This window comes from Rutilus rutilus (genome assembly GCF_951802725.1).
Source record: "Rutilus rutilus genome assembly, chromosome: 15".
Taxonomy (NCBI): Eukaryota; Metazoa; Chordata; class Actinopteri; order Cypriniformes; family Leuciscidae; genus Rutilus; species Rutilus rutilus.
In genome coordinates, this window is record NC_140220.1 from 31,015,178 (window position 1) to 31,043,127 (window position 27,950).

General features: G+C 36.8%; 2 protein-coding genes across 5 annotated transcripts; both read left to right on the forward strand.

Moving 5' to 3' along the window:
* Nucleotides 1-4,930: 4,930 nt before the first annotated feature.
* mthfd1a (methylenetetrahydrofolate dehydrogenase (NADP+ dependent) 1a, methenyltetrahydrofolate cyclohydrolase, formyltetrahydrofolate synthetase) lies at nt 4,931-21,983 on the forward strand. 3 transcript variants are annotated; one of them, XM_084432261.1, is made up of 27 exons: nt 4,931-5,118; nt 5,218-5,330; nt 7,078-7,162; nt 8,039-8,098; nt 8,178-8,231; nt 8,530-8,666; nt 9,486-9,586; nt 10,728-10,864; nt 11,489-11,600; nt 11,699-11,826; nt 13,616-13,713; nt 13,822-13,995; nt 14,209-14,345; nt 14,905-14,951; nt 15,038-15,145; nt 15,235-15,309; nt 15,403-15,495; nt 15,675-15,809; nt 15,887-15,955; nt 16,104-16,215; nt 16,893-17,032; nt 17,186-17,227; nt 17,426-17,526; nt 17,731-17,908; nt 18,433-18,540; nt 19,284-19,436; nt 20,594-21,983. In XM_084432261.1, the coding sequence occupies exons 2-27, from the start codon at nt 5,230-5,232 to the stop codon at nt 20,663-20,665; spliced, it is 2,757 nt and encodes a 918-aa protein (XP_084288387.1). In that variant the 5' UTR covers nt 4,931-5,118; nt 5,218-5,229; the 3' UTR covers nt 20,666-21,983. The 3 variants fall into 3 exon arrangements, with proteins under 3 accessions (XP_084288387.1, XP_084288386.1, XP_084288388.1); XM_084432260.1 differs by having other exon boundaries at nt 4,990-5,118; nt 5,221-5,330; XM_084432262.1 differs by lacking the exons at nt 17,731-17,908; nt 18,433-18,540; nt 19,284-19,436; nt 20,594-21,983 and adding an exon at nt 17,610-17,728 and having other exon boundaries at nt 4,990-5,118; nt 5,221-5,330.
* A 1,047-nt stretch (nt 21,984-23,030) lies between these two features.
* LOC311304908 (uncharacterized protein) lies at nt 23,031-26,021 on the forward strand. Of its 2 annotated transcripts, none has more exons than XM_084432265.1 (2): nt 23,031-23,238; nt 23,838-26,021. In XM_084432265.1, the coding sequence occupies exon 2, from the start codon at nt 23,952-23,954 to the stop codon at nt 25,338-25,340; it is 1,389 nt and encodes a 462-aa protein (XP_084288391.1). In that variant the 5' UTR covers nt 23,031-23,238; nt 23,838-23,951; the 3' UTR covers nt 25,341-26,021. The 2 variants fall into 2 exon arrangements, with proteins under 2 accessions (XP_084288391.1, XP_084288390.1); XM_084432264.1 differs by having other exon boundaries at nt 23,126-23,254.
* The last annotated feature ends 1,929 nt before the right edge of the window (nt 26,022-27,950 follow it).

Here is a 27,950-nt window from a genome sequence, read left to right on the forward strand (position 1 = left end):
ACAAGCACAAAGTAAATTTGCTTTCACACCCCTATTAGCAATCTGAGTCACAAAATTCTCTGTCCTTAGTGAATTAAAATGTAAAAGCAGAGTGCAAATAGAGCACTCTGTGATTTCCAGTCCATTACTTTAGACTAGAAGAAAGGAAAAGGAAAAAAAAAGTGGCGAAAGGTCAAAAGGAACTCAGAAAAGGAGAAATAATTGGACCATCTTTGCATATTGCAATGAGTATGTGCATGTGTCTCCAAGTATTAGAATCAAATTAACTGCTATATATATGCAAAACATGTACCAATCCCTTTTACTTTCTCTCTGTTTGTTTTGGCTAGCTCATGTTTCTCCAGGGAATGCATCAACCCTGATAAGGACATCATTTTCATTCGGGCCAATCTGTTTAACAAGCAAGACACCCACATATACTCCCACACAGTTCTTAGTACTATTAGTGTAATGTCATGCAAGTTTGAGCTTGTCAGCAAAGAAGAAGGAATGTTAAGGCTCTAGAGGAAGAGGTGGTGGAGGAGGAGGAGTGTCAAAAACTATGACAATATCCATCATAAGGAGGTGGAGGAGGAGGAGTGTCACAAAACTGACAATATCCATCATAACATGGGCAAAGGAAGTCCCTTTGTAAATCAAAATCACATGATGTGCCCTCAGATTTCATGTTGTGCATCAGGAAAACAGGGTTTTTCTCAGTCAGACACGTCAACAGATGTATAATTATATTGAGAAAAGAATTTCAAGAACTTTGTGAGAAATCTGTTCAGATCAACTTTACTTGTCAGACTCAAGGTTCATTTGAAGACACACATCATTATAACACACTAGACTAGATATATACAATAAAAAGTTATAAATAATTATAAATATTTTCTATTAATTTACATTTACATTTGCATTTAGCAGATGTTTTTGTCCAAAGTGAGTCATGGTGAAGAGGCAAAAACAACGCAAGAAGTGCTCAAAATATGAAGTTCAGGCATTGTTCAGAGTAAGCCCGATAAGGGAGGATTAAAGGAAAAGGAAAGAAAAACATTTTTATGAGGTTAAGTGCTCACGGAAGAGATGAATTTTCAGTTGTCTTTTGAATGTTGTCAGGGATTCTGCATTCCGAATGAGGGTGGGGAGAGCATTCCACCAGCATGGAACCGTGAATGAGAATGTTCTAGAAAGTGATTTTGTGGCTCTCTGTGATGGAACCACGAGACGTCGCTCGTTGACCGATCGTAGGCTTCTGGTAGGGATGTAGACTCGTAGGAGTGAGTGAAAATAGGATGGAGCTGACCCTGTGATAGATCTGTAAGCAAGCGTCAATGCCTTGAACTTGATGTGAGCAGCGAGTGGTAGCCAGTGCAGAGAGATGAACAGAGGAGTGACGTGGGCCCTTTTTGGCTCGTTGAAGACAAGACAAGCTGCAGCATTCTGGATCATCTGTAGAGGTTTGGTTGCACATGCTGGAAGTCCAGCCAGAAGAGCATTGCAGTAATCAAGCCTATATGACCAGGGCCTGGACGAGAAGTTGTGTTGCATGCTCAGTTAGGAAAGGCCTGATCTTCCTGATGTTGTGCAGTGTAAACCTGCATGATCGAGCTTGTCTTTGAAATGTGGTCTGTGAAGTTCAGCTGGTCATCAAATATTACTCCAAGATTTCTGACCGACCTTGATGGGGTGATTGATGATGAATCTAGCTGGATAGTGAAGTCGTGCTGTAGAGACGGATTGGCAGGGAGGACGAGAAGCTCAGTCTTTGCCAGGTTGAGCTGCAGGTGATGTTCCTTCATCCATGCCGAGATGCCCGCCAGACAGCTTGAGATCCGTGCAGCTACTGTGGGATCATCTGGTTGAAATGAGAGGAAGAGCTGTGTGTCATCACATCAGCATAGCAGTGGTAGGAGAAACCATGTGCCTGTTGTGTCCCAGTGATGTGGTGTAGATGGAGAAGAGGAGGGGTCCAAGAACTGAACCCTGAGGAACCCCTGTGGTCAGTTGATTGTGCTCTCCATGCGACCCTGAAGGACCTACCTGTGAGATAGGACTCGAACCAGTGGAAGGAAGTTCCTGTGATGCCCAGTGATGAGAGGGTGGACAACAGGATCTGATGATTCACAGTGTCGAAGACAGCAGACAGATCCAGGAGAATGAGAACTGAAGATTTGGAAGCAGCTTTTGCGATCCGTAAGGCTTCTGTGACCGACAGTAATGCAGTCTCAGTTGAATGGTCAATTATGCTATTAATGCATAATGATTTATGCATCAAGATCACATACAGGGGTCGGTTAGAATCTTTAATGTTTTAAAAGTCTCATGCTCACTAAGACTACATTTATTTGATCAAAAAATGTTCAGCATAATTACTCCAGTCTTCAGTGTCACATGATTCTTCAGAAATCATTTTGACACAATCATGCTTTTTTATTTAATTATTGTAATTTTGTGCTGCTTGATTATTTGCTGAATTTTTAAATAACTTAATTTATTTGATTTTTACAGATATCATTTTCACTTTAGATTGTGGACAGAAATAGAAGTATAAAGCTCACCGAGCCACAATAAAAGTTGAAAGTGCTTTTCCAAAATAAGAGCGAAAGCAACAAGGTTTGAGAAATTTGATGTCATCAGATACAAGCGACAGTGTGAACGACCAGTGATAAAACGGGGCTTTCATGACACTTTAAGTTTAAAGGAAGCTGTATTTACTGTATGTAGCTTATAGCCGCAAGACATATTTTGTCCTCCTTTTATAAACTGATAACCTACCAATGCCAGTGAACTTGTGTGAGTCTTTAAGGATTTGATCAGGCTGTTCAGCAGGTGTTGAAGACAAATACGAGTACAATATCAATACAAACCATTTCAATGAGTTCTGATACCAGTTAGCCAATGCAAATGGACTGCTTCTACACCTCTAGCTTTGGATTAACTGTGTGTTTGTATTTAACTGTATATTAATAATATTTGAATGCCCAGTATCCACCTCTGGTTTGATCATCAGCCAGGAGTTCTGGGTCAGTGGCCTCTCAGTGACTCATGTGGCATGATGTAATGGACCTACTTCTGGCAATGTGTGTAAATGTAAAATCACTCTTCAAACATTTTCTCCCCGGCACCAGAAGGAAGTCGGGCTTATATTATTTAGCTAACAAGCTCAGTCAGACCAGAGCAATTACACTCTAATGTCCCTTAAGCAGGAAATAATCCTAATGATTTTAATGCTTATAGGACACTAATGGTGTTCTGGAGAGAGCCTGGTGGATCTGCATGGTGAATAGCCAGACTGTTCATTTGTGGGGATTCACCAGAGATTGGACTGTGTACATGAGAAAAGCACAGTTGTGGTTTAAAAGTTTAACATTCATCAGACTGTTTTTCTGTGTAGACTGCAGTGTTTTGTTCGTCAGTGTTTCATTGCTGACTGTTTTACTAAAACTGAAAATTTTATTTTTATTTCATCACTATTGCCCAGTTTCACAGACAAGGCTTAAGCATAGTCCTAGACTAAAATGTTTGAGCTGTGTAAACTGAAAGCAACTTGCACTGACTCTAGAGCTGATAACCACCTGACTCGTTTGTGAGGTCACTTAGGCTACATTGAAAGCTAACACAATATTGCCCCCTAGTGGTCATATACATTTTAGCTTTAGTGGTGGCAGGGGCAGAAATGAACTTTTTATTATTTTTATTAAAAGGCATAATTTTATCTTTGCTCCCAACTAATGTTTTGGTAGATTTTTTAAAATTTATTTACAAACTTGTCTATTTATTTTCAAACTATTTAAAAACACATTAAGACATTACAGTTTAAAATATCTGTTATTTTATAAAAAATAGATATTTTTGCTGAATTTTCATTAATGTGTCTTCAGTGTCACATAATCCTTCAGAAATCATTCTATGCTGATTTGGTGATCAATACACCTTTCTTATTACCAGTGTTATAAACAGTTGTGCTGCTTAAATGATTACATGGTGATACATTCATGATTCTTTGAGTAGCAGTTTAAAATCATAATTTTCAGGGGATTTCTTTTTTTTAACCTTTATTTTTCCACATTTATGTTAAATATACATACGTATATATACATACCCCCTAACAAAAAGAGAATAATCTGCCAAAAAAATGCCTTTAATAAACACCCAAATAATGAATACCATATGCTTAGACTAATTGTAAATGGTTGAGTCTAAAATCTAAAATAAAAAAAATAAATGATTGAGTCTACAGAGCGAGCGTCTCAAAGTTGTTATGCAACAGTTTCTCACCAGTGGGCGCTAAAGTTAACCAAGAAACGTGTCACGATGTTCTCAAGTTTTCTGTTGTCAACATTTTCTTTAATCGAACAACGTATGTGACATATGTGATATCATATGCATATGTTTCAAATCAATTTATTTTTTCTTTGGTTGTGCCATAAATGCATTTTTTTAAAGACTAGCCTACCCTTGAAATCTGTAGCACTTCAAACTTACTAAGTGAAAGTTTAAGACAAGCCTCATCTATATCATTGTCAGCATCGTGGCAGAAATGCCTTAAAACAAACAAATACTTCTACGAGTTTGCAGGCAGCACAAACTGTGAACACAAAAACCAAGTGTTAGACTTCTCTGCACTTGACTCCTCCCAGAAACCGTATGATTGACAGCTGTTTTGAAGCTTACAGAGACGTGAGGAGGGAGGACTCTGATTTGGAGATCACATGCTGCAGTTCTTTCGCAGGCAAGAAAGTAGAGGAGGGCAACAGAGCTCAGAGTCCCAAGAATGCTCCTCTCCCAGCTCAAAGGATCCCTGATTGGCTGCCTGGCTCTTTCTATGAAACATCCCACTTCCTTTACAGCCCAGCAGTTGTATTTTAACCTCTTTGGCCCTGTGCAAGCTTTTTCCGCACACCATGTGATTGTTTGTTTGTTTGTTTGAGCTTGTCTAAGCTTTGCAGCCTTGACAGGGCTCCTTTATCAGCTTACTTCCCCACTCATACTGGAATAGTGTGGAATGCCGCAGCTGGACCCAGTGATAACACTCTGGTTTGGGAGCTGCGCACTGCACAGTGTCCCGTGACAGCAGAGGAGAGGAGAAGCAAGCAGAAGTGGGTGTGCAGGCTCCGTTTTCACACAGGACAGGTGTTGATATCTGTAGAATACCGAAGCAGCTTGATTTTTAGGTGTGTTTTCTCTCTCTATAGTGTTTTCCTACTAACCTTGCCTCTGTGTTTTGCTCAGTAGCAGCTGGATATGTTTGCCCTCACTGCCTCTGTGCTCCGGCGAGGAGCTTTGAGGTACCGGGATAGCCAATGCACCATGGCAACCATTGTGTCCGGAAACAAGACCTCGCAGTAAGTTTGAGTGTGTTTAAGGGGCCCTTCAGGTAAACCAGGGGTCTTTAATCATTTTCAGGCCAAAGACCCCTTTTATTTTTATTTTTTTATAATTTTCAGGCTCAAAAACCCCCCAACATTAAAGTGTTGATTAAAAAAGTATGCATGAAGCTAATCAAATGTTTTTAAAATTAAAGTACAGTTAAAGGTATTTTTCAAGTATAAAAAGTAATATCTACATTTGAACATAGTAGTATACTGCAAGTGCAAAAATAATATATAAATAGTAAACTATAAGTATAATGTTATGTTCACTTAAAGAAAACTTGCAAGTATACTTGGAGTATAAACTACTAAACTAGTAGTTTACTGAGAGTACACTTCAGTGTACACTAAACTACAACTAGGCCTAAGTAGTTTACTACTCTTTACACTTATAGTACACTTAAACGTATACTTTTATGTACTAAAAGTGGGCCAATTTAGTTCCAAGCAGTATTGAAATAGTACAATTACAAGTTTACTACAAGTACACATTGATATTAGTATACTTACTACATAAAGTATACTTAAAAATATACTTGAACATTACTTAAGTATACTTCATAAAATGAACTTGAAGTATATGCTCATAATATAATAATTTAATTATTACGTTATATTACTTAATATTAATATCGTTATGTAATAATTCAATTTTTATATTATGAGCATATGGCCTGGCTTAAAATGCAATAATTGTGTATAACAATAAATAAATACATTCATTATTATATTACTTAATATTAATATATCTATAGATATAATAATATTAAGTAATATAACAATTCATGTATTTATTTATTGTTATTTAGATATACACAATTATTGCATTTTAAGCCAGGCCATACGCTCATAATATAAAAATTGAATTATTACATAACGATATTAATATTAAGTAATATAATAATTCATATATTTATTTATTGTTATTTATAGATGTATACACATATTGCATTTTAAGCCTGGCCATACACTCATAATATAATAATTGAATTACTACATGCAGGTATTAATAGTAAGTAATATAATAATTAAAATATTCATTTATTGTTATTTATAGATATACACAATCGTTCGAAAATCTTGGGTCAGTAAGATTTATTTGCTAGATTTAATGCATGGATGCATTACATTTTTGAAATGTGATAAAACATTATTACACAAAAATTATATTTCAAGTAAATGTTGTTCTTTTGAAATTTAAATTCACCAAAGAATCCTGAAATAAATGTAGGCCTATCACAGTTTCTAAAACATTATTAAGCATCACAACATTGATAATAATAAGAAATGTTTCTTGAGCATCAAACCAGCATATTAGACTGATTTCTGAAGGATCATGAGACACTGAAGACTGGAGTAATGATGCTGAAAATCCAGTTTTTAAATTGCACTTTAAAATATATTAAGATATAGAAAACAGTCATTTTAAATTGTAATACTATTCCAGAGTATTACTGTTTTTTTTTTGTTTTTTTTTATTAAATAAATGGAGCCTTGGTAAGCATAAGAGACTTCTTACCAACCCCAAGTCCACATATAAATACAAAAACAATGTATTTATGTATTAAGTAATGATGCTGAAAATCTCCATCACAGGAATAAATGACATTTTCATTGTATTATTTAATTACAATAATTTGATCGAACAATATATGAAAAAAAAAAAACCTTTTTAAGACCCTGGAAGTAGATCAAATGCCATTCTTCTCTGTATGTCCAGACAGGTGAAGGAGCGACTGAAGAAGGAGGTAGCAGAGATGAAGACTCAGTTCCCAGGCTTCAGGCCCGGCCTGGTTGTGCTGCAGGTCATTCTGAACCTCTTGCTCATTATTTTGGTCCATATAATACACCTTGTGGTGATAGCTAGCTTTATAATTTCATCTCTCTTGATATTCTGACTCATCTTTCTTCTTTTTCTCTCACTCTACTCCAGATGGTCATTTGGTAATGTGCCATTTTCTTCTCTCTCACGGTTGTGGGTGTTTTGTTCAAATAGATAATCTCTCTATGGCTTCATGGCCATGCGTTGATAAATACAAAAGTGTGCAATGTGAAAGAAGGTGTGTTAGTTTAAAGTCTTTGGGATAAGATAACATTGATATGGTGTGTGACTCATGTCTTGATTCATAATAACTTCACTGCTTGCTATGTGTTGTTTTGTTGTTCTTTTAAATATTTACGGTCTGTTTTGATAAATGCATTTGACCATTACATGCAAATAGCTATATTTAAAACAATAAATAAATAAAATGCATTTAAATTTCAGTATCAAGATGTGTATATTATAAATATTTTTGTTTTAATATTCATATACAGTAAATTCACAAATATTCAATGTAATAAATGACAAATAACATGCAAAATAGTTATACTTGAATATATTTGAATATTTTTTCATTATATTTATATATTCGTATTATAAACTAGTAAAGAAAATGAAGCAAAAATAAAAAGATTTTTCTCAGAAATATTAAAATATTCAGATAATACAGCATAATTCAGCAACATTTTTACCAGTATTGTGTGAGATCATAGATGTGTTAGACATATTAGACATACTCAGATCAGTGAATTTGCTGATTCTGTTTTTCAGGACATAAACATGCAAAAAAAAAAAATATATATATATATATATATTACTATCCTCTGCGCACTCTCATGTAGCCTATGGTTTGTTCTAGGTCGGGGACAGAGATGACTCAAACCTCTACATTAGCATGAAGCTCAAGGCAGCGGCTGAGGTTCAGTGAGCTGATTTAATAAACAGAAATCATTTTTAACATAAACCTCTGGCTGACACTGTCTCTCTCCCTTACATAGATTGGAATCAATGCAAACCACATTAGGCTTCCCGAAACAGCCACAGAAGATGAAGTAAGAGAAACAGGCCTCAAACAATAACAAATGTGTGATTCACCTCATCTCATTTTCTATGCTTTCTCCTTTCATATATACATGCGCCATTGCTCACAATTCATTATAAAGAAAATTAGAGCTGTGGGAAATCTTCTGTTCATATCTCATATCAACTTTGAGCCATGCAGTTCAATCTCATCTTGTTTTGGTCATAGATCAACAGCATTCTAAACTGTTTATAAAATGTGGCACACAGCAAATGAAACTTTGTTTTGTGAGAAGCAGTTTGAAGGCTGATCTCATTGATTTTCTGAAGGTCCTACAAAGCATAGTTGCAGTGAATGAGAACCCTGCGGTTCATGGTCTCATCGTACAACTACCTCTTGACTCCATCAACCCAATAAACACAGAGAAAGTGACCAATGCTGTGGCCCCAGAGAAAGATGTTGATGGGTAGGTGAAGTCTTTTTTTTTTTTTTTTTTTTTAAGAAAGATACGGTGCAGCTGTCAAACTGACATGCTTGAAATGTTTGTTTGAGGAGTACAGTATGTAGAGTAGAGTATGAGGGAAATAGTGGATTTTATTATTATTAAACTAACTGGAATAGACAGGTAGGGCAGACTGCAGAGTTGATTTATTAAGCCACTGCTAGTTCTAGTTTCCAGGTCTAATCACTTTGCTCTCTTATCTGTATTTTTCCACCCAAAGTCAGAGAGCGAATGTCCTCTTTGTAGATGTCTGTGAATATTGGCCTTTTTTTTACTGATTTCAGATGAGTTATCTCTGAGTAAAGTTTGAGGGGCAGCTGAGTCTAAAATCTGCACATATAAGCAATATCCACCTGCAGGATCTTTACACATCCTCAGCCTCAAGCATAGATCAGTTGTGTTACCGTATGTGATTTAAAATGTGTTCCTCACAGTGTTTACTGTGATTACTGACAGGAGAACTGAGCTATATTGAGCTTTTTGGGCTGAAAACTGCCGGTAATCATTTTAATACCTTGGTGAGGGAGAAAAGGGGATGTAGTAAGACAGAAATCTTCAAAGCCGTTTGTCAAGATTTTATAATTCAAATCAATAATACAAGCTCACAACAATGGTATCATAAATGTAGCTTTTTTCACACTGTAAAATAGTGTATTTTTTATGCATTGCCTGCTCGATATACATTTTCAGGAAAACTTCCTTAATGCATGGTATATTTAAAAAACAAACCCTCCACAGAACATTGTAACTGTATTTGATTTGATTTGTCTTCCCCCCCCCCAGCTTGACCAGTATAAATGCGGGGAAGCTGTCTCGTGGAGACCTGGGCGACTGTTTCATCCCTTGCACTCCTAATGGCTGCATGGAGCTAATCAGTCAGACCGGTGGGTGGAAATCTTGTGAACCTTTACCCATGAGCTCTAGCTCTCATCAGTCAGAAGAATCATAGCATGATTGTCTAAGGGGCCTTCATTCTACAGCACAATCAGTGTGCAGTGTCATTGGATAGGTGTGAGATCTATATATACGCACACAGAGAGCAATGCCGTCTGATGACTGGGTGGTGAAATGAGCTGTCACCCTAAGGAAAGGAACGAAGGATCCAGAACAATCTTTTTTTGCATCACATCTAGATGAGTCAGAAAGGAGCTCTGATCCAAAACCCAGTGAGCTTCCTTATTATCTACTGTCTACATGGACAGCATCTCCAATGATAAGCTTAAAAATACACCAAAAATATTTAGTAAAATATTCCATTTTAATTATACAGGTCGATTAGTTTTGCAGTCTTTAATAAAATATACACCACCGTTCAAAAGTTTAGGGTCGGTAAAATGTTGTAATATTTTTAAAAGAAGAGTCTAATCCTCAACGAGGCTGCATTTACTTGATCAAATGTACAGTAAAAACAGTAATGTCCTGAAATGTTATTGCAAATTAAAATAGTTTTCTTTTTTTAATATATTTTGAAATGTAATTTATTCCTGTGATGGCAAGGAATTTTCAGCAGCCATTATCCCAGTCTTCAGTGTCACATGATCCTTCAGAAATCACTCTTAATATGCTGCTTTGCTGCTTAAGAAACATTTCTTATTTAGGATCCATGTTGAAAACAGTTGTGCAGTTTTATATTTTTGTAGAAACCATGATACATTTTTTCAGGATTTTTTGGTAAATAGAAAGTGAACATGTAAAACATGTGAAAATTAACAGCATTTATTTGAAATAGAAATTTTGTAGCATAATAAATGTCTTTACTATCACTTAATTGCTGAAAAAAAAAATAACGTACTGACCTCAAACGTTTGCCCGGTAGTGTACACTTTTATGTGCAACAAATATTTCTATAACCTTGTCGACCATCTTGTCTTTTTTTAAAGCTGAACATATTGCAATGCATTCTGCCTTCTCCACAAAGGATACATGTGTTGCTGCTTTATAATTTGACTCAAACAAGGCAGGACAATTAAGATAAGAGCTTTTCAGAAAATGCTGCCTATCTGCAAGTGTGATTCATGTGTGCAGGTGTGAGTGTGATGGGAAAGAATGCTGTCGTGATCGGCCGCAGTAAGATCGTTGGAGCTCCAATGCACGATCTGCTCTTATGGAACCACGCCACAGTGACCACCTGTCATTCAAAGACCCTCGACATTGCTGAACATGTTGGTTTCATTTGCTTCTATAACTTTTCCCATTACAGTTTTGAATATGAGCAATTCCTTTTCGAATGGGAACCTGCACTGCGTCCTCTACAGGTCGAGTTCCAATTCGAAAGGGAACGTCTCAGTTTACGCATGTAACCATGGTTCCCTGAGAAGGGGAATGAGACACTGCGTCTCTCTGCCATGCGTCGGGCCTGCCTGTCTACGTCTCCTTAAGACAAAGAGGTTGATGATGTCTATAACAGGTGCCCTTATATACTCACTGTCACACCAGTTGTGACATCACGGACTGTCGCCGGCCAATGACATTGTCCCGTTTAAACACATGCTTCAGAGACCAGTCATGCCGGAGGCATTCCCTGAAGTGTCCTCTAGAGGATGCAGTGTCTTCTTCCCCTCCTCAGGGAACCATGGTTACATGCGTAATCTGAAACTTTCTTCATCTAGATTCTACAACAAAGAAGAGCTCATGACTCGGTTCTCGGTTTTACAAAATAGTGAGATGTATTTATCGTTTGCTTTATCGTTGTTGAGTACAGACCTTTACTTGTTGTGCAGTTTGGTGTAATGAATGGAGAGCTGGAGTGAATGCTGAAGTAACTTTCAGTGTCTTGTTTTCTTTAGGTGGGCAGAGCAGATATCTTGGTTGTGGGTGCTGGCAGAGCTGAGATGGTGAAAGGAGAGTGGGTGAAGGAGGGGGCGGTGGTCATAGACTGCGGTATCAATCATATACCAGGTCTCTCTGCTTGACTGTATCTACTTGTCTAAAGCAGTTACAGAATATTAAATAGCTACTGGTTTTAGCTCACGTGTTTACATTTAACTCACACACAGACCGCAGTAAAGCCAGTGGGAAACGAGTGGTGGGGGATGTACACTACTCCTCAGCTAAAGAGCGAGCTGGATACATCACCCCAGTGCCTGGTGGAGTCGGACCTATGACTGTAGCTATGCTGATGAAGGTATCATTTCAGGAGCAAATGTATCTGTTTGACTTGTTTGTAAAGTGAACAGCAATTGTGCCAACAACAATTACTAGTACAGACAAATAAATGCAGTAAGATGTAGGTCTACTCTGCATTTTCCCAAACAAATGCAAAGACTAGAGAGATTTTTGGAGAGAGTATTTACTGCAATCAGCTGAGTAATGTAACTGAAAAAGACTGTCACTTTGAGTCTTGTTTATTTCGTGCTCACTTGTTAAAATTAGTGGAAAGTTGGACCTGCTTTCCTTGAACAAGCTTTCTGTAAAGTACTGAACAATATTGTTTGTCACAAATTAAAAGTTTATATCGGTGATAGTTGATGTTTCCGGAGACCCTAAGGGGACATGGTGGTGGAAAAAAATCTGAGATGGAAAGAAAAATAATAAGTCACTGCTTTGGCGTTCTCTCAGAAATGTATTGCGTTCCCCCAGAAACTTTGCGTTAGCTTGCAAAACCTTTACATTCCCTCGCAAAAACTTTTGCATTCACTCGCAAAAACTTTTGCATTCACTCGCAAAACTTTTTTTGTTCTTTGCGAGCGAATGCAAAGTTTCTCAGGGAAAGCTGACAATTTGCGAGAGAACGCAAATAATATTTTCACCATGTCCCTTTAGGTGCTCCGTAGATACTGTATTAGAGATGGGGTCATTATTAAAATTCTGGCCAGTAGAAATAAGTTTATAATTATTTTTTATTTTATGGCTGATATTGAAATTCTTCTAAATAAATTTGACAAAATTTGACAAAATTCACAACATTATAAAATACACTACTGCTCAAAATGTTAGCAGCATTAAATAGATCAAAAGTGTCAGTATAGACATTTATGATGTTGCAAAAGATTTCTATTTCAAATAATGCTGTTATTTTGAACTTTCTATTCATCAAAGAATCATGAAAATAAAAATTGTGTTTGTTTTAAACATCGATGATAATCAGAAATGATTTTGAGCGCCAAATCAGCATTTTAGAATGATTTCTGTGGGTCATGTGACACTGAAGACAGGAGTAATGACTGCTTGAGAGGCTTCTTCCAAAAACATTAAATCTTAATGACCCCAAACTTTTGAACAGTAGTGTAAAGTTGTCACGATCAGCCCATAATTCCCCATAAATTCCCCTACATTTCCCATAATTCACTGCCTGGACTCATTTTCACTGATTGCATTCACCTGTGTCTCGTCACCCTGTTAGTCTCCCTAGCCTATTTGTACCCTGTTCACTCATTCACTTTCTGCGAAGTTTTGTATGTTGTTACACTGCACTCCTGAGCGTTTCTTCATGGTTTCCCGTTTCCCGTTTCCCGTTTCCCGTTTCCCGTTTCCCGTTTCCCGTTTCCCGTGCCTGTTCCTCGGATTATTCTCCTGCTTCTGACCTCTGCCTGTGTTTCCTGGTTTGTTTGTTTGTTCGCTTGGACTGCTTACCTGTGTTTCGACCATTGCCCGTTTCTTGGATTACATGTGTCGGGATTAACCCTAATAAAGCTGCATTTTGGATCTCAACGTCTTGTCTCTGAGCAGTTGCGTAACAAAAGTATGAAAATGGATGTACATTTTGAGATTTGCTAAAGATTACATTTTTAAAGTGGAGATTTAAGTAAACATTTGATGACAAAATGTCATCTACATTTAAAATATGGGGAAGTGAGCTTGCTGAGTTAAATATTGACAAATGGAAATATTTTTTTTTTAAATGTAATATCGGCCAAAAACTGATTTTATTTGCTTTTGCAAATTTTTGTTATTCTCATTTGGATTTGGATCAGAATACAGTTGAAAGTGCAAAGCGGTTTCTGCAGACATACACTCCAGGGAAGTGGAACATAAAGTTCACAAAGAAGAAACCCCAAGACCCTCAGCCGAGGTACTGTCATGGCTTGCCTGCTATTATAAAGATTGTTTAATTTAAGCATATTCTGTGAAGTGCATCATGACTCTTGCTGACCCATGTGATGCCTATTGCATTTCCTAGTGATGCTGTAATCTCACGTTCATGCCAAAGCAAACCAGTCGGTCAGCTTGCAAGAGAGGTGGGCCTGTTTTCTGAGGAAGTGGAGCCACATAGCAGAAGTAGGGCTAAGATACGACTGGATGTTCTGAAACGCATGAAGAAACAGCCTGATGGGAAATATGTGGTTGTCACTGGGTAAGATGCATCTTGAAATATAATTATGTACATTAGCATAATTTTATAGGGTAGTAACTTTCCACAAGCACCAAATGGGATCTTGCAACACTCCATTAAGCCTGGGTCACACAATGCATTCACATCCAGCTTAAGCTCTGTGTCTGAGCAATTCGCCAAACAAACTAAATGCATTGCTTTCAAAGTCAATCCATTCTGTGTTACTGTGACCAGAATTACTTCTACTCCATTGGGCGAGGGAAAGCGCACCACTGCTCTCGGACTGGCTCAGGCTTTCGGGGCCCTCCTGAACATCAACGCTTTTGCTTGTGTGCAAGAGCCTTCCCCAGGATCCTGTTTTGGTGCTAGGGGTGAGGGACAAACATTTGTTTTCTCTCAAGTTTCCAAGATGACCACTGTAGAAGCTCATTTCCGCAACATAAGAACAAAAATCATGCTTTGGTAAATCATAATTATGAGATAAAAAATGAAGATGTGAATGATGTGAATAAAGTGAATAACAAAAAGTTTAAATGATTAAATACATTTATAATTATGATAATTACATAATTATGACTTATCTAATAATTTTGACTTATGTCATAAATGAAATTGAGATAAAACGTTAGAATTCTGACAAAAATTCTGACATATAAAGGCAACTATGACTCAAGTCGAAATTGACAAAATAAAAAAGTCACCAATAAAGTCACCAATATCCCTTAATATCTCACAATTGCAAATTGATTACAAACATTTGTAAGGTTATATTTTTCATAATTTCTTAATGTCTCACAGTGTGGCTTACTTCTTATTTTAATTTACGGAACTCACAATTACCCATTTTAATTTAGACTGAAACTAAAAAAAAAAACAGGCTTTTATAGCTTAAGTGGCTCAAAAGATTTGTTGGTTGCTTCTTGTTTACAGGGGTTGCTGTTGGAGGTGGATACTCTCAGATTATCCCATTGGAGGAGGTATGTTTGAGTTCCTCTTGAAGCACAGATTCGATAGCATATTTCATCAAATAGAACATGAATATCTTCTAACACATTGATCCCAGGTCAGCCTTCAGCCTTCAGGCCAGAATGAGCTCATTTCTGCTGCCAGTAGAGTTGTGATGGACACTATTAAAGCACATGCTCACTATGAGACCAAGCTTTCTGAGAAGGTCAGGTTTGTGTTTGATATGTGTGTGGTTATACTCATGTGTTTGAATGGCTTGTATTTGGTATGATCTCATATGCTTGTATCTTACAGGCTTTGTTTGACTTATTGGTTCCTCTCAAAGAGGGTCAAAGATCTGTCTCCCCAGCCCAGCTTAGCCGGCTGAAGGTAAGTCATAGAAAACACAGTCTAGAGTCAAATATTCATTTCAAAACCATTGCAGTATGATGACATGGTCACTTTGTCCTTTATGACCTGTAGAAACTGGGCATTGAGAAATCTGACCCCTTGACCTTCACAGGGACCGAGATAAGACGTTTTGTCCGATTGGACATTGACCCAGAAACTACAGCAGTATGTATCAGTATCACAATGTCATTTTGTCACCACATTTGACCTAGTGCCTTTCTTGATAATGTAATTCACATTGTATTATGTTGTGTGTGTGTGTATATATATACACAGTGTATTTTTGTACACATAAAAAGATTTTAGAGGGTGATTTGTTTACTTTAAGTATCTGTGCTGTTCAGGATTCTGACTCTTTGGAAAACGAGATCATGGCTATACTGTCACTCAGCAGCAGTGAAGAGGAGATGCAGCAGAGACTGGCCAAGATAGTAGTAGCTACAAACAAATCTGGAGATCCTGTCACCACAGAGGATTTAGTCAGTATGTGTTCATGTGTTTGTGTGTGTGTCTGTATTATGCGTGTGATCTAATGCACACAACTTTGTCATCACAGAATGTCAGTGGTCCATTGGCCATGCTATTGAAAGATGCCCTTAAACCTGTCTTGATGCAAACTGTAGAGGTAAGATTTAATAGTGAAAAATGTTGCATGACCACTAAAAATGTCATTGTCATTTTTCAGAATAAATATTTTAGAATCAGTGCACACAGAATCATTCTTATTTATTTCAGCTCTGTCAGATTCTGTCTTAGCACATCTTTCTCTCTAGGGTACACCGGTGTTTCTTCACACCAGCCCATTAGTTGACATTGCCCAAGGCAGTCCTTCCATTCTGGCAGACAAAATGGCTTTAAAAATGGTCGGATCCAAAGGATTTGTAGGTGAAGAAGAAATACACTTTATTTATTTTTTATAAAAATTATTCATTAAAAAGTTCTTTTTTTTTTATTATCATTCTTACTTTTTAAATGCTGTGCACTCATGTTAGAAAAAATACTGCACAAATACACTACCAATCAAAAGTTTGGGTTAGTATACGTTGTTTAAAGAAATGAATACTTTTTTTCCCCAATAAGGACACATTAAATGTATCAAAAAAAGACATTTATAATGTTCAAATGATTTCTATTTAAATGCTGTTCAATTTTCTATTCAACAAAGAATCCTGAAAAAAAAGAAATCACAAATCCACAAAAATCCTAAGGAGCACAACTGTTTTCAACATTGATAACAATAATAAATGTTTCTTGAGCACCAAGTCCTCATATAAGACTGAATTCTGAAGGATCATGTGACACTGAAGACTGGAATAATTTAATATATTTTTAAAATTAGAAAACAGTTATTTAAATTGTAATAATATTTCACAATATCACTGTTTTTACTGAATTTATCATCCTATAAATGCAGCCTATAGTGAGGAAAAGAGAAGTCTTTCAACGTTAATGTACAATAATTCGCATGGTCTAGGTTTCTGGAAAATAAATGGCAAACACAAATAAAACTGTCACAATATTCAAACTCTGGCTAATCTGAAGCTACTTTCCTGTCTTTTCAGTTACCGAGTCTGGTCATGGGGCTAACATTGGCTTGGAGAAGTTCTTCAACATTAAATGCCGCTACTCTGGCCTGCAGCCAGATGTGGTAGTGATGGTGGCCACTGTTCGTACCTTGAAGATGCATGGCGGCGCCCCCTCTGTGAGTCATATCCACAAATCTATAGATAGATTTCCATTATGGGTTCAATTGAACCAATAACACATCAACTGTTGATTAAATGATCAATCTTGTGCTGGTGACAGAGGCAATAGCTCACATTGTCTTTATGCTTCTATTCTTTCTTGTTTATAGGTCCAAGCAGGTTTGCCCCTTCCAAAAGAGTATTCACAGGAGGTAGTGCAATCTTTCAGCTGCATATTTTTAATCTCTTAATATTTTAAATGTTTATAACCTATAATTTAGTGACAACCATTTAATATTCATCAGTCGTCAGTCAGGTGGAAGTCAAATTACCAGTCAGGTAATTACATGCATGCCTATGATTAGATGAGTTTATATACCACATGACTTGAGGTGTTTTCTCCAATGTAGAACCTCAAGCAGCTGGAGAGAGGCTGTTGTCACTTGAGGAGACAGGTGGAATGCGCACAAGCTTTTGGTTTGCCAGTGATCGTAGCTGTCAACAAATTCAGGTACGACATCAAGCAGCCAACAAAAAAGTGTTGTCTAAATATGTACCATTTTATTGCTAATATCACTAATTATACTCAAATAGTCTCTTAGGTTTTTATCCATTGTACACTAATCGTATGCTCACGAGCCAATCTGAACCACACACAGCCCTCCCACTCTGAGTGAATGTGTGTGAATATGGCCTCTGATTGTATTTGGCGCAGCTCTGATACTGACGCTGAGCTGGAGCTGGTGTGTGGCCAGGCGAGGCAGGCTGGTGCCTTTGATGCAGTGAAGTGCACTAACTGGTCTAAGGGTGGCGCTGGAGCGTTGGCTCTGGCCGAAGCTGTTCAGAGAGCAGCAAAACTACCTGGACGGTTTAGGTTCCTGTACGACTCGCAGGTAAGAAGTGGCAGAGTGGGTAAAATTTGCTCTGATACATTTACATTTATGCATTTAGCAGGCGCTTTTATCCAAAGAAGAACATAAAGTACAAATAAGGTAACCAAGGTTTAAATCCCACAAGGGAACATCCACTAATTTTACCACTGAAATGATATCTGTTAGCGGCATCATTAAATGCCTTATACAAGTATACAGTACTCAGGATTTTTTTTTTTTTTTTCACCACCCAAGGTCCTTGTGAAGTTCTTTCCCACACATATTCTGAGATCAATTAACACTTTATATATAGAGCTGTTTCATTACCAGCCAATTACTTTATCATGCATGAAATCTTTTTAATTGACATGGTCTAAATATAACCAAGTCTAAAAACTGTTCATCACACATTACAGCAATTAAGGCTAGAAAGATGCCTGTGTGTATTAAATACAGAAAGATTCCACTGATGGAATGAAGCCAAAATCCATTACTCAAACTAATGCATTATTAAACACATCTAAATGTTGTTGTTTTTTCTCCAGATTCCAGCTGATGATAAGTTAAGGACTGTGGCACAGAAGATGTACAGAGTGAAAGATATCGAGCTCTCTCCAAAAGCAAAGGAAAAGCTTGCACTTTATACAAAACAGGTGACTTTATCGTTCACACAGAGCGTGTTTTTCCATTCCAATGCGCTACTTTTTTCATTGTTTTTCTACGTAAAGCTAGACGGACGTGTATAACCGTTGCGCTTCGCGCCTTGCATCTTTTGCAGCGTCTCACACATGACATAGCGTTCTAAAAACGCGGCGCTCATGTTAAAATCAGTTCAACTTGTCTCGAGACCTTGCGTGTTTTCCCCAATTTCATTGCCTTGAGCAAAAAAGGGTGTTTAATTACATATACATGCAGTGATTCACATACATTTCTAAGATATTTGCTTAGTTATAGAACGAACTGGATTAATGAGAAGTTCTCCATCAAATGCAATGTATACTATGACACAAATACTAATACTGTTGGCTAATTAATGTGGGTTGGTTATATTAGTGGAAGCAGCTGTTGAAAAGGTAATGAGAGGTTTAAAAACATAATGGTATGACATATTGTGGATACTTTAAGTGGAAAATGTTGTGTACCAGATTGTTGAAGAGATAGGTTGGACTGTTGTGAATTTGTGTGTGTTGTATTTTGTGTGTATAAAAAGAAGGGGGGGTTCTTGTTATTTTGGGGAATTATTGGACTTCTGGGAAATTTCAATGTGTTCTTTAACACATACTCATTCTGCTTCCAGAAGCTCTTGCACTACAGTATTTAATGTATGTATCCCTGTCTGCCTGAGGGAGTTTAACATTCTCACTTATTCGACTTATCTCTTTAATCTCTCTTAAAGGGCTTTGGGAATTTGCCTGTTTGCATAGCCAAAACACACCTGTCCTTGAGTAATGACCCCATGATGAAGGAAGAACCCACCAACTTCATGCTGCCCATAATCGATATCAAGGCCAATGCTGGAGCAGGTTTCCTCTCTTGTCTGACTAACTCGGTGAGCTTTATAGTACTTGAACTATCTGCACTGCAGCAATATTATATATATATACACACACTACCGTTCAAAAGGTTGGGGTCAGCAAGTTTTTTTATTTTTTATTTTTAAAGAAATTAATAATTTTATTCCGCAAGGACACATTACATTGCTCAAAAGTGACAGTAAAGACATGTATACATTATAATGTTACAAAAAATATATATTTTTGAACTTTCTATTCATCAAAGATTCCTTTAAAAAATATATCAGAAACCTAAAATTTAAATAGTAGTAATTAAGTAGTACAAATGTTTTCAACATTGATAATAAGAAATGTTTCTTGAGCACCAAATCAGCATATTAGAATGATTTCCGAAGGATCACGTTACAATCCCCAACTTTTGAATGGTAATGTATGTAAAGGTTATATTTCTCACACCTTGGTGGTGTACATTAAAACGCTACATCAAATGAGTTCCCACAAATCTTCCCATGCCTGAAGAAGGAAAAAAACACAACAGTAAAGTGATTGTTGTCGTCAACCGTGTTTATGATAACTGGCTGAACATACTAATGGAAGATTAAATGATGAGATTACATGAACATTAGGGTGGTTATTAACCTCTAGTCAGATAATGTCATTCACTCATTTCTGTCCCCTTTAGTCAGTCGCTCATCGGGTGAGTCTACATTGCAGAAAAGAAAGAGAGAATATTTGGTCACACTTGTTGTGGATATTTTTATCCAGACACGTTGCTAGGCTGCACGCTGTGCTGAACATGAGCTGTTCAACAAAATCCACTGGTGGTCCAAGTGACCTTATCCAACGTTTATGTTCATTACAGATTACAAATGCAAGTCAATTTGTTGAACTGCTCTTCAGGGTAGCTGCCATATCCATATCCATTTTTGGTTAACTTGGCTCAGGATGGTTTTCTTTAGCTTGTCGGACAGTTTTTATTTGTTCTGTTCATTGTTTGAGCTAGCTCATATATATATATATATATATATATATATATATATATATATATATATATATATATATATATATATATATATATATATATATATATATGTGTGTGTGTGTTTTTTTGTTTGGAAAACAAAACATAATGGGGTGTGTTATTAAGATAGTCTCCTTCCAGAATGACTAATTTCTTCAAACTCTCCAACAGACAAATACAGAAATGGATGATCCCATGTGGCCCTGTTTCCATGGCAACAACCTTTACCATGACAGCAAGTAGCTCAGTGGTTACTTGCTAAGGTGGGAAAGCCTTAGCAAGTAATTGGTTTTGTTAAATTGGTTTAATTAATGGTCAATCAAACTTTTAATAACTTGAAAGAAAGAGACACTTTTCTTTTTAACATGGCTAAATAATTTTTAAAACCTACAAAGACAGTCAAATCATTGCATCAAATTCGAGAATATCTTTTTCACTATATTATTTGTAAACTGACAAATGATGTTGCTGTGTACAGTATTTTAATTCACTCCAGATTTCAGTTAATACGCTTGGCTCCTTGAACCACAAGATATTTTTAGCCATGATTGAGCTTTAGCAGCACAGAACCAATTGTCTGTCAGTATTGTTCTTAGCACGTTTACACTGCAGTTTGCCAGTATTATTGAAAGTCCCATTTGATTTAATAGTTGACGCATTGATTTTACGAGATAGCTTCCATGTCTACACATTGTTATCTTATATGACTTAAATAAAGTCTTAGCTTGGCCTCTAATGAAGTTTCCAGTTGCTATATATACTAAGCTGACAGCCTGATTGTAAACTATATATATATAGTATATTTGTCCAGCTTGTTAGTCCAGTTATACATGTTACCCAGCAGCCATTGCTGCTGTCCAGCAGTCAAGGATCACATATGTCTCCAGTTATCTGGTGCTGTGTGGCTAGCAAAGCATTCAGTTTTTATTAGATGAAACCATACTGTATACCGTTCAAAAGTTTGAGGTCAGTATGCTACTTTAAAATATATTTTTTTATATCTTTCTTATTCTCACCAAGGCTGCATTTATTTGAAATAGAAAGCTTTTGTAACATTATCAATGGCTTTACTATCACTTTTGATTAATTTAAGTCATCCTTTCTGAAAATAAGTATTAATTTCTGTCCAAAAAAATCGTACTGACCCCAAACATTTGAACGGTAGTGTGCTGGTAGATTACTAACAAATTGTTTGTTACTGATTCCAAATTACATGACAAAAATTGTAGTTAGTAAGGTAATCCATTACATTACACATTTTTAGGTAATATAATCTGACTACTTTTTGATTATTTTTGACCTAACTGGTTTAACACATTTAATTGAATTAGGATAGTATTGGACAATATCAATATTAAAATACAAAGGGATCTGATTACTTAATCCAGATTATATGTAATCAGTTACTACCCAGCACTGTGTGTGTATGCTGGTGTGTGTGTGTGTGTACACAGTACATATTTATATACATTCCATGTATCTGCCCATTAACAGCCAAAAAAAAACGGTTCCATTAATTGTTTTGTTGAAACTGTTGAATAAATGAGCTAATCTAAAGCTAAACCCAAAGTTTTATGGGCTTATTTTAACAAATTGTTGCCTTCTTGTGTTCATGTTTTAAAATGTTATAGGTTTCATGGAAAACCGACATGCATACACAGGCTTCCAAGGGCGTATTTTCCTCAGACCTCTGGGACCTCAAGTCACTGTGTATTAGCATTGGTGGCTTTGAGTCTGAAATAATATTTCATGAATGAGATATCAAGATTTGTGTCATATATCCTGAATAAAAGAGGCAATCCCTCTTCTGAACAAAGTTTAAAACATGCCTGAATGATATATATAAAAAAAAAAAGGAAATGTCTGCTACAGACATAATTATAAAGAAGACCCTGGGAAAATGAGATAACGGGTCATATTTGCACATATGTCTTTTGCAAACATCAAGCGAGCTTCCAAATGAGAATTAATTTCTGTGTGCCATCTGCTCATCATGGACGTTTCGTTTAAATGCCAGATTAAAGATTTTTGTTTGCGATCATTTGAGGGTCACTGAACTGATAAAGTGAATATTGCCTATATTTAACAGTATAGTCCAAGGTGAGCCAATGTCATTATTAACCTACCAAATTAAATTTATACCAAAAAAAAAAGCATGTATAAATCAGAGAGAGAGAGAGAGAGATTAAAATTGTCCCTCAGTTTTACAATCATCTCATCTAATCAAGACCAACACATTTGCCCATAAAATAAGTAATCAAATCTTGGTACTTGGTTACCAAGGAGACAAAATTGATCAGATTAAATTAAGACATTGAATGTGTGACAAACAACTTATCACCTGAATAAAATATTTAATTTATCGTTTCCAATGAAGCTGTCATTTTATCAGATATTCAAAAAGTGTTACAATAATGTCAACTATCATTGACATTGTTAGTAGATAAATGAAACTAATGAGAGTGTGAAAAGTGTTTCAAGGGCCAAAAGTAGTTGAATAAATGAACAGTTTAGTGTATTTTCGACGTTGGACAAAAATGGCAAAATAGTAATTGTTTCAGGAAATTGTGTATGTGGTCGGAATGATGGATATCAATCTTCACATTAGCCGAGCCTCCGCCGTGTTGATTGGATGGATGAGGGGCACGCGCACATAAAGCGTCAATCAGCTGGTCGTTATGGAAACCGATAGGCGTGTAACCTGCTGTGCTGAGTGTCAGCGCAAGTCTCTGCGCGCGGCAGATCAGCAGACTCTGCGAGTGGATTTATAAACGCCACAACAGTGACAAGTTTAAGTCGTGCTCTTCACTTTGCAGGTAACGTTAGCCTGAGGTAGGTGTTTTAATTTAACATTAATAATGAGTACGTTGTTGTACCACTTTTTAAATCTAACGTTAAGTTAGCACATGTTTTTCTTCGCATGAGTTATATCTGTCATCATAAAGATTAAGATGCAAAAGTAATGACCGTTTACATTTGTCACAAACAAAAATAGTTTTTTTAAATCGGAGTAACGTTAGTCGTCGAGTTGTGACATTATACTGAGATATCTTTATCTCTTTAAATTATATGCGACATGAATAAATAAAGTTGTTATTTGCCATTAATGATATTTTTATAGTTAACTTTTACTGTTAGAACCGGTTAGCAAAACGCCTAGCCTGAATTATTTAAGATGTTTTCATATAAAGAGACTTAGCACTGGTGTCACACCCAGTATGCGAGTTTGTTGTTTGTGCTGTAAACATTGCACCGTGTCGTCTCTGAAAAAAAAAAAAAAAGATATATACTTAAAGATACACATTTTAAATGCGTGATATATAAAAAGACAAATGAGTCACTGATTATGATTCAACCAACAAGTTAAATACAGCATTTAACTTCAGTAATACAATGTTTTTGTGTTGGTTTGCAGCATTTCCACATCTTTAAGCAGACAAATATTTAAGTGGAGAAAACACCCGTTCATGTAATTGATCCAGTATTGCCAGTGAGAACTATTATTGACTGTAGTACTGTTTGATTAACCATGTCCACACAAGAGACTGAATTACCAGACTGTCAGGAGAAGGGGGGCTTAAAGAGAAAACTCACGGGTCCACCCAGGCTTTTGCTGGGGAAGTCAAAGTCAAAGGAGAGATTGGAAGGTAAATCACAGAGGAGGCAAAGACAAGCAAAATGTTGTGATGGCACAGTGGAGAATAATGATCAAGAGAACAGTGATGGCAAAGACCATGAATCCTCACTTACCCACCGCAGCCCTCAAAAAGCCTCAGAGGAGAGGGTACCCCAGCCAGATGCTCCAGGAGATACCTCAGGAATTCTTGTAACACTGGAGGAGAGTGAAAGCAAAGATGAAAATATGGAAAGTAAAATGGACATGACCAGAAGCACTTCAAAAACATCCATTAAGAGGACATTTTCCGCACTCCTCAGGTGTGGCAAGAGGAAGGAATCAGACAAAAACAATTCTCAACACAACATGTGCAACTCTGTGTGTGAGAATAAATTGAGTAACGCAAACAATAAGGAAGTTCCTAATGGAAAAAGTAAAAAGAGAGTTTTCTTCACAGTGTGGCCCATTTCTAAGAGATCAGCCACATCCAATGTCAGTCTAGGAAGGGGAGGTAAAGAGCAAGGCGGTGGCATGGTTTTTCAGGAGATAACGGCACCAAAAGATTTGACATTTAAAAAGATCTATCGCATCTTTCCAAGAAGGAAGAAAGCACCTCCTATTGATCAGTTTGAGTGTAGTGCTCACAATCCAACACAAAAAGAAGTAGGCCTAGCTGATCAACTGAATCAATCCCCTGCAGCTGTTATGGACATTCCCGGTATTAAGAAAGAAGAGAACCAAAAGGAAGAACAAGAAATACAAGCAGAAAGCATTCCAGAGACATTTACATTCAGTGCAGATGTGAGCATTAACATAAATATGGATAAAGAGCAGGAAATGTGTCCTGACCAAGATGCGAGTATGAACGAAGAAGATCAGGTGTTACAAACTAGTGGCATTTTGGATTCTGCGGTTCCTCCGTCATGTTGCAGTGGCTGTAGTTTCGACTCTGAGTTTCAGGCCACAACATCAGGTAGTGATCTGCCAGTCTTAAATAAGGAGATTATAGAGAATGATACAAAATGCAGGCCAGTGATTACTATAGAGCATGCATACTTATCAGAGGAAGAGGCACCACAGTTTGATGGTCTTACAATGAATGGGTCCTGGCAACATTTAAAAATAACAAACACTCTACATCCTTCTGACCTAAATGCGTCTACTGAACACGACCATGGCCGATGTAATGAGACCTTACTGATTCAGACGGCAATTTCAATGGTGCGAGCAGCCATCCGTGGCGCTGTGGAACAGCTCACAGTCGAGCAGCAGCACAATCAGATAAGTTTGGACCATGTGTAACCACACATATTCACGTTCTTTATTTAGCGAGTGAATATTTCTCTGAGATGGTATAAATAAGCTGCATAAAAGAGGAGAGGGATTTCATTAAATGTAAGATGACGCATGTATAAACACATTGGAAATGTGATTGATAAAAGTTTGTATTCACTGTGTGATTTAAATGCTGTAATTTTGTTTGCATGATTAACCTCTTTTTATGATTATTTACACTTTGTATTTAATGTTACCTTTTATTGTTCATATTTTTTATACTGCAATATTATTTCCGATGTTACCGCAGTCTAGTTTCTATAGCAATGAATATCTCACACATGATTCCAAGAAGGCACTGAGCCAAAAGGCAACGTTTTTATGATAATAATTGGTCTAAGAACCCAGGTGTGTGTGTATCGGTTGCTCGGTTCATATTTAAATGAAGCCCTGACTGAAGCCTACACTGAAGTTGTTAGATGTTATAAGTGACTGTATACATGACAAGCTTGGGAGTAATGCTTTAAGGCAAGGATGACAGAGTTGGCAGCAGGGAAGATGTTTGCTTTTGTGACTACATGCTACTCTCTTGTGGCACTAAGATGCTACTACAAGATGGTCAGTTTCAAGATAGTTCACCTGGAAATTTAAATGATGTCATCATTTACTCACCCTCATGTTGTTGCACACATGTATGACTTTCTTTCATCAGCGAAACAAAAAAGAAAACATTTTGAACAATGTTTCAACTGTTTTGTCCATGCAATGAAAGTCAATGGGGTCCAAAATGTTTCAGCCGCATTTACACCGCAGGAACTTTCCCCATGGGAACTATAGGGACTTTGGGGTGGTACTCGGTGTGTTTCGACCGCAGGGACCAGGGTCTAAATGAAATGTCCCCCTCAGAAAGTCCCTGCACGAAAGGTAGTAGCCTACTTTTTCAAATTTCAGGAACTTTCGGGGGTGGGACTTGGGCGCTGAATCCAGCAGGAACTGGAAAGTCACCTGCAGTCCTACGTCACCGGACTAATTTGCCTAATCTTAACGGTACTGACACGCAGACAGCAACAGGCCTGGGGGAAAAAGTTCCTGGGATGAATTGTTCCGGGCAATTTCATCGTAAATGCGGCTTTTGTGTTAAAAGTAATGGAATAAAGTCATGCAGGAGGTTTATTATAATAGGGTTTGAGGGTGAGTAAGTGATGATAGAATCTTCATTTTAGAGGTGAACCATTAAAACCAATGACAAGTATACAAACAAAGCAGATGCATTATAAATCACAGTTTATTCAATGTGCCATTTATTTAAAAAAATAAATAAATAAATAACCAAACACATTATCACACAATGGCACCGAGTGCTGATGATGAATGTTTAAATGCACTGCACAAGTCACACAAATAACACAAACGCAAGTTTTGCTGATTTAAAATACTCATCACAGTACACCAGCCTCAATTTGAGTATTCAATTAATATAACTGCAAAAAGTGGTGATTTGACAGTTCAAATACAGCACAAAGAAACCATGTCTACCATCAGTGATGTCTTAAAGTTGATCAATCATTCTAAATAAAACGTTTTGTCACGTCTCAGTGTTTGAAACATGACTGGAAACTTATGTGCCATTGCTGTTTTTGTCCAGAATTGTTATGTTAGACATTTTCAGTGGCATTGTCCCATCTTAGTTATGCACTGCCCCAGTTTATGTAGTAAGATTGTTAGCAAACTTGGATTATACTCTGTTTCATACACAATATAATCAGCATCAAAAAGCTTTTAGAAAACCACCAGTTGCTCACATTCATTTGACAGATTATTCTGATTGTGTAGAAGTCTTGGACAACTTTGCACAAATAGGCACTGTTCACTGTTAACTTGAAAATGAAAAACAACTGGATTTGGTTCAACAGGCTGAGCAATAGTTTAAGTGCTTTTCTTTACAGAGATGTTTGGCAAAATATATTCTAAGGCACTGAACCCGTTTTGTAGGAAATTCGATTTAGGGAAGAAATCATTTAGACTCTTAGCACAGTCAGTTTCACTCATTAGGCCACAACCCAAAAATAAACAAGAAATAATAACATATTATATTAGCTTAAACTGGCCTCTAAAAAAAAATATTACGATTGCGGTCATTTGTCAAATGTGCCACTTTATAATGCGATTTGAGTTTCCTGCGCGTGTGCTTGTCGATTTAATACTTTCTTTGACTATATAATTGATCCAACAGTGTTCAGTCATCCAAGAGTCAGCAACATCATTATATATCAACACTACAATCATCAACACTTAAGTTTTAAACAAAATTATTTTATGTTTTAACACTGACAGAGACTTTTGGGACAGGACAGAAGTGCTGAGTCTGAGAATATTCTGTGTTCAATACAAGTTAAACTCAATCGACAGCATTTATGGCCTTTTGCACAAGACATAATTTCGACTTGTCCATGTTTAAAAAAGCAAAAATCTAAATTATTGTAAGGCACTTGAAAACTTGAAAGTTGTTTGAAAGTTTTAGGGTTTACAGCATTAAGCACAAAGTATAGCCTAGTGAAAAGTAAATATACCAAACTGTATTTTTGCTAAGTATACTACAAATACATTTACATATTTATGTACTTAATATAAATACCC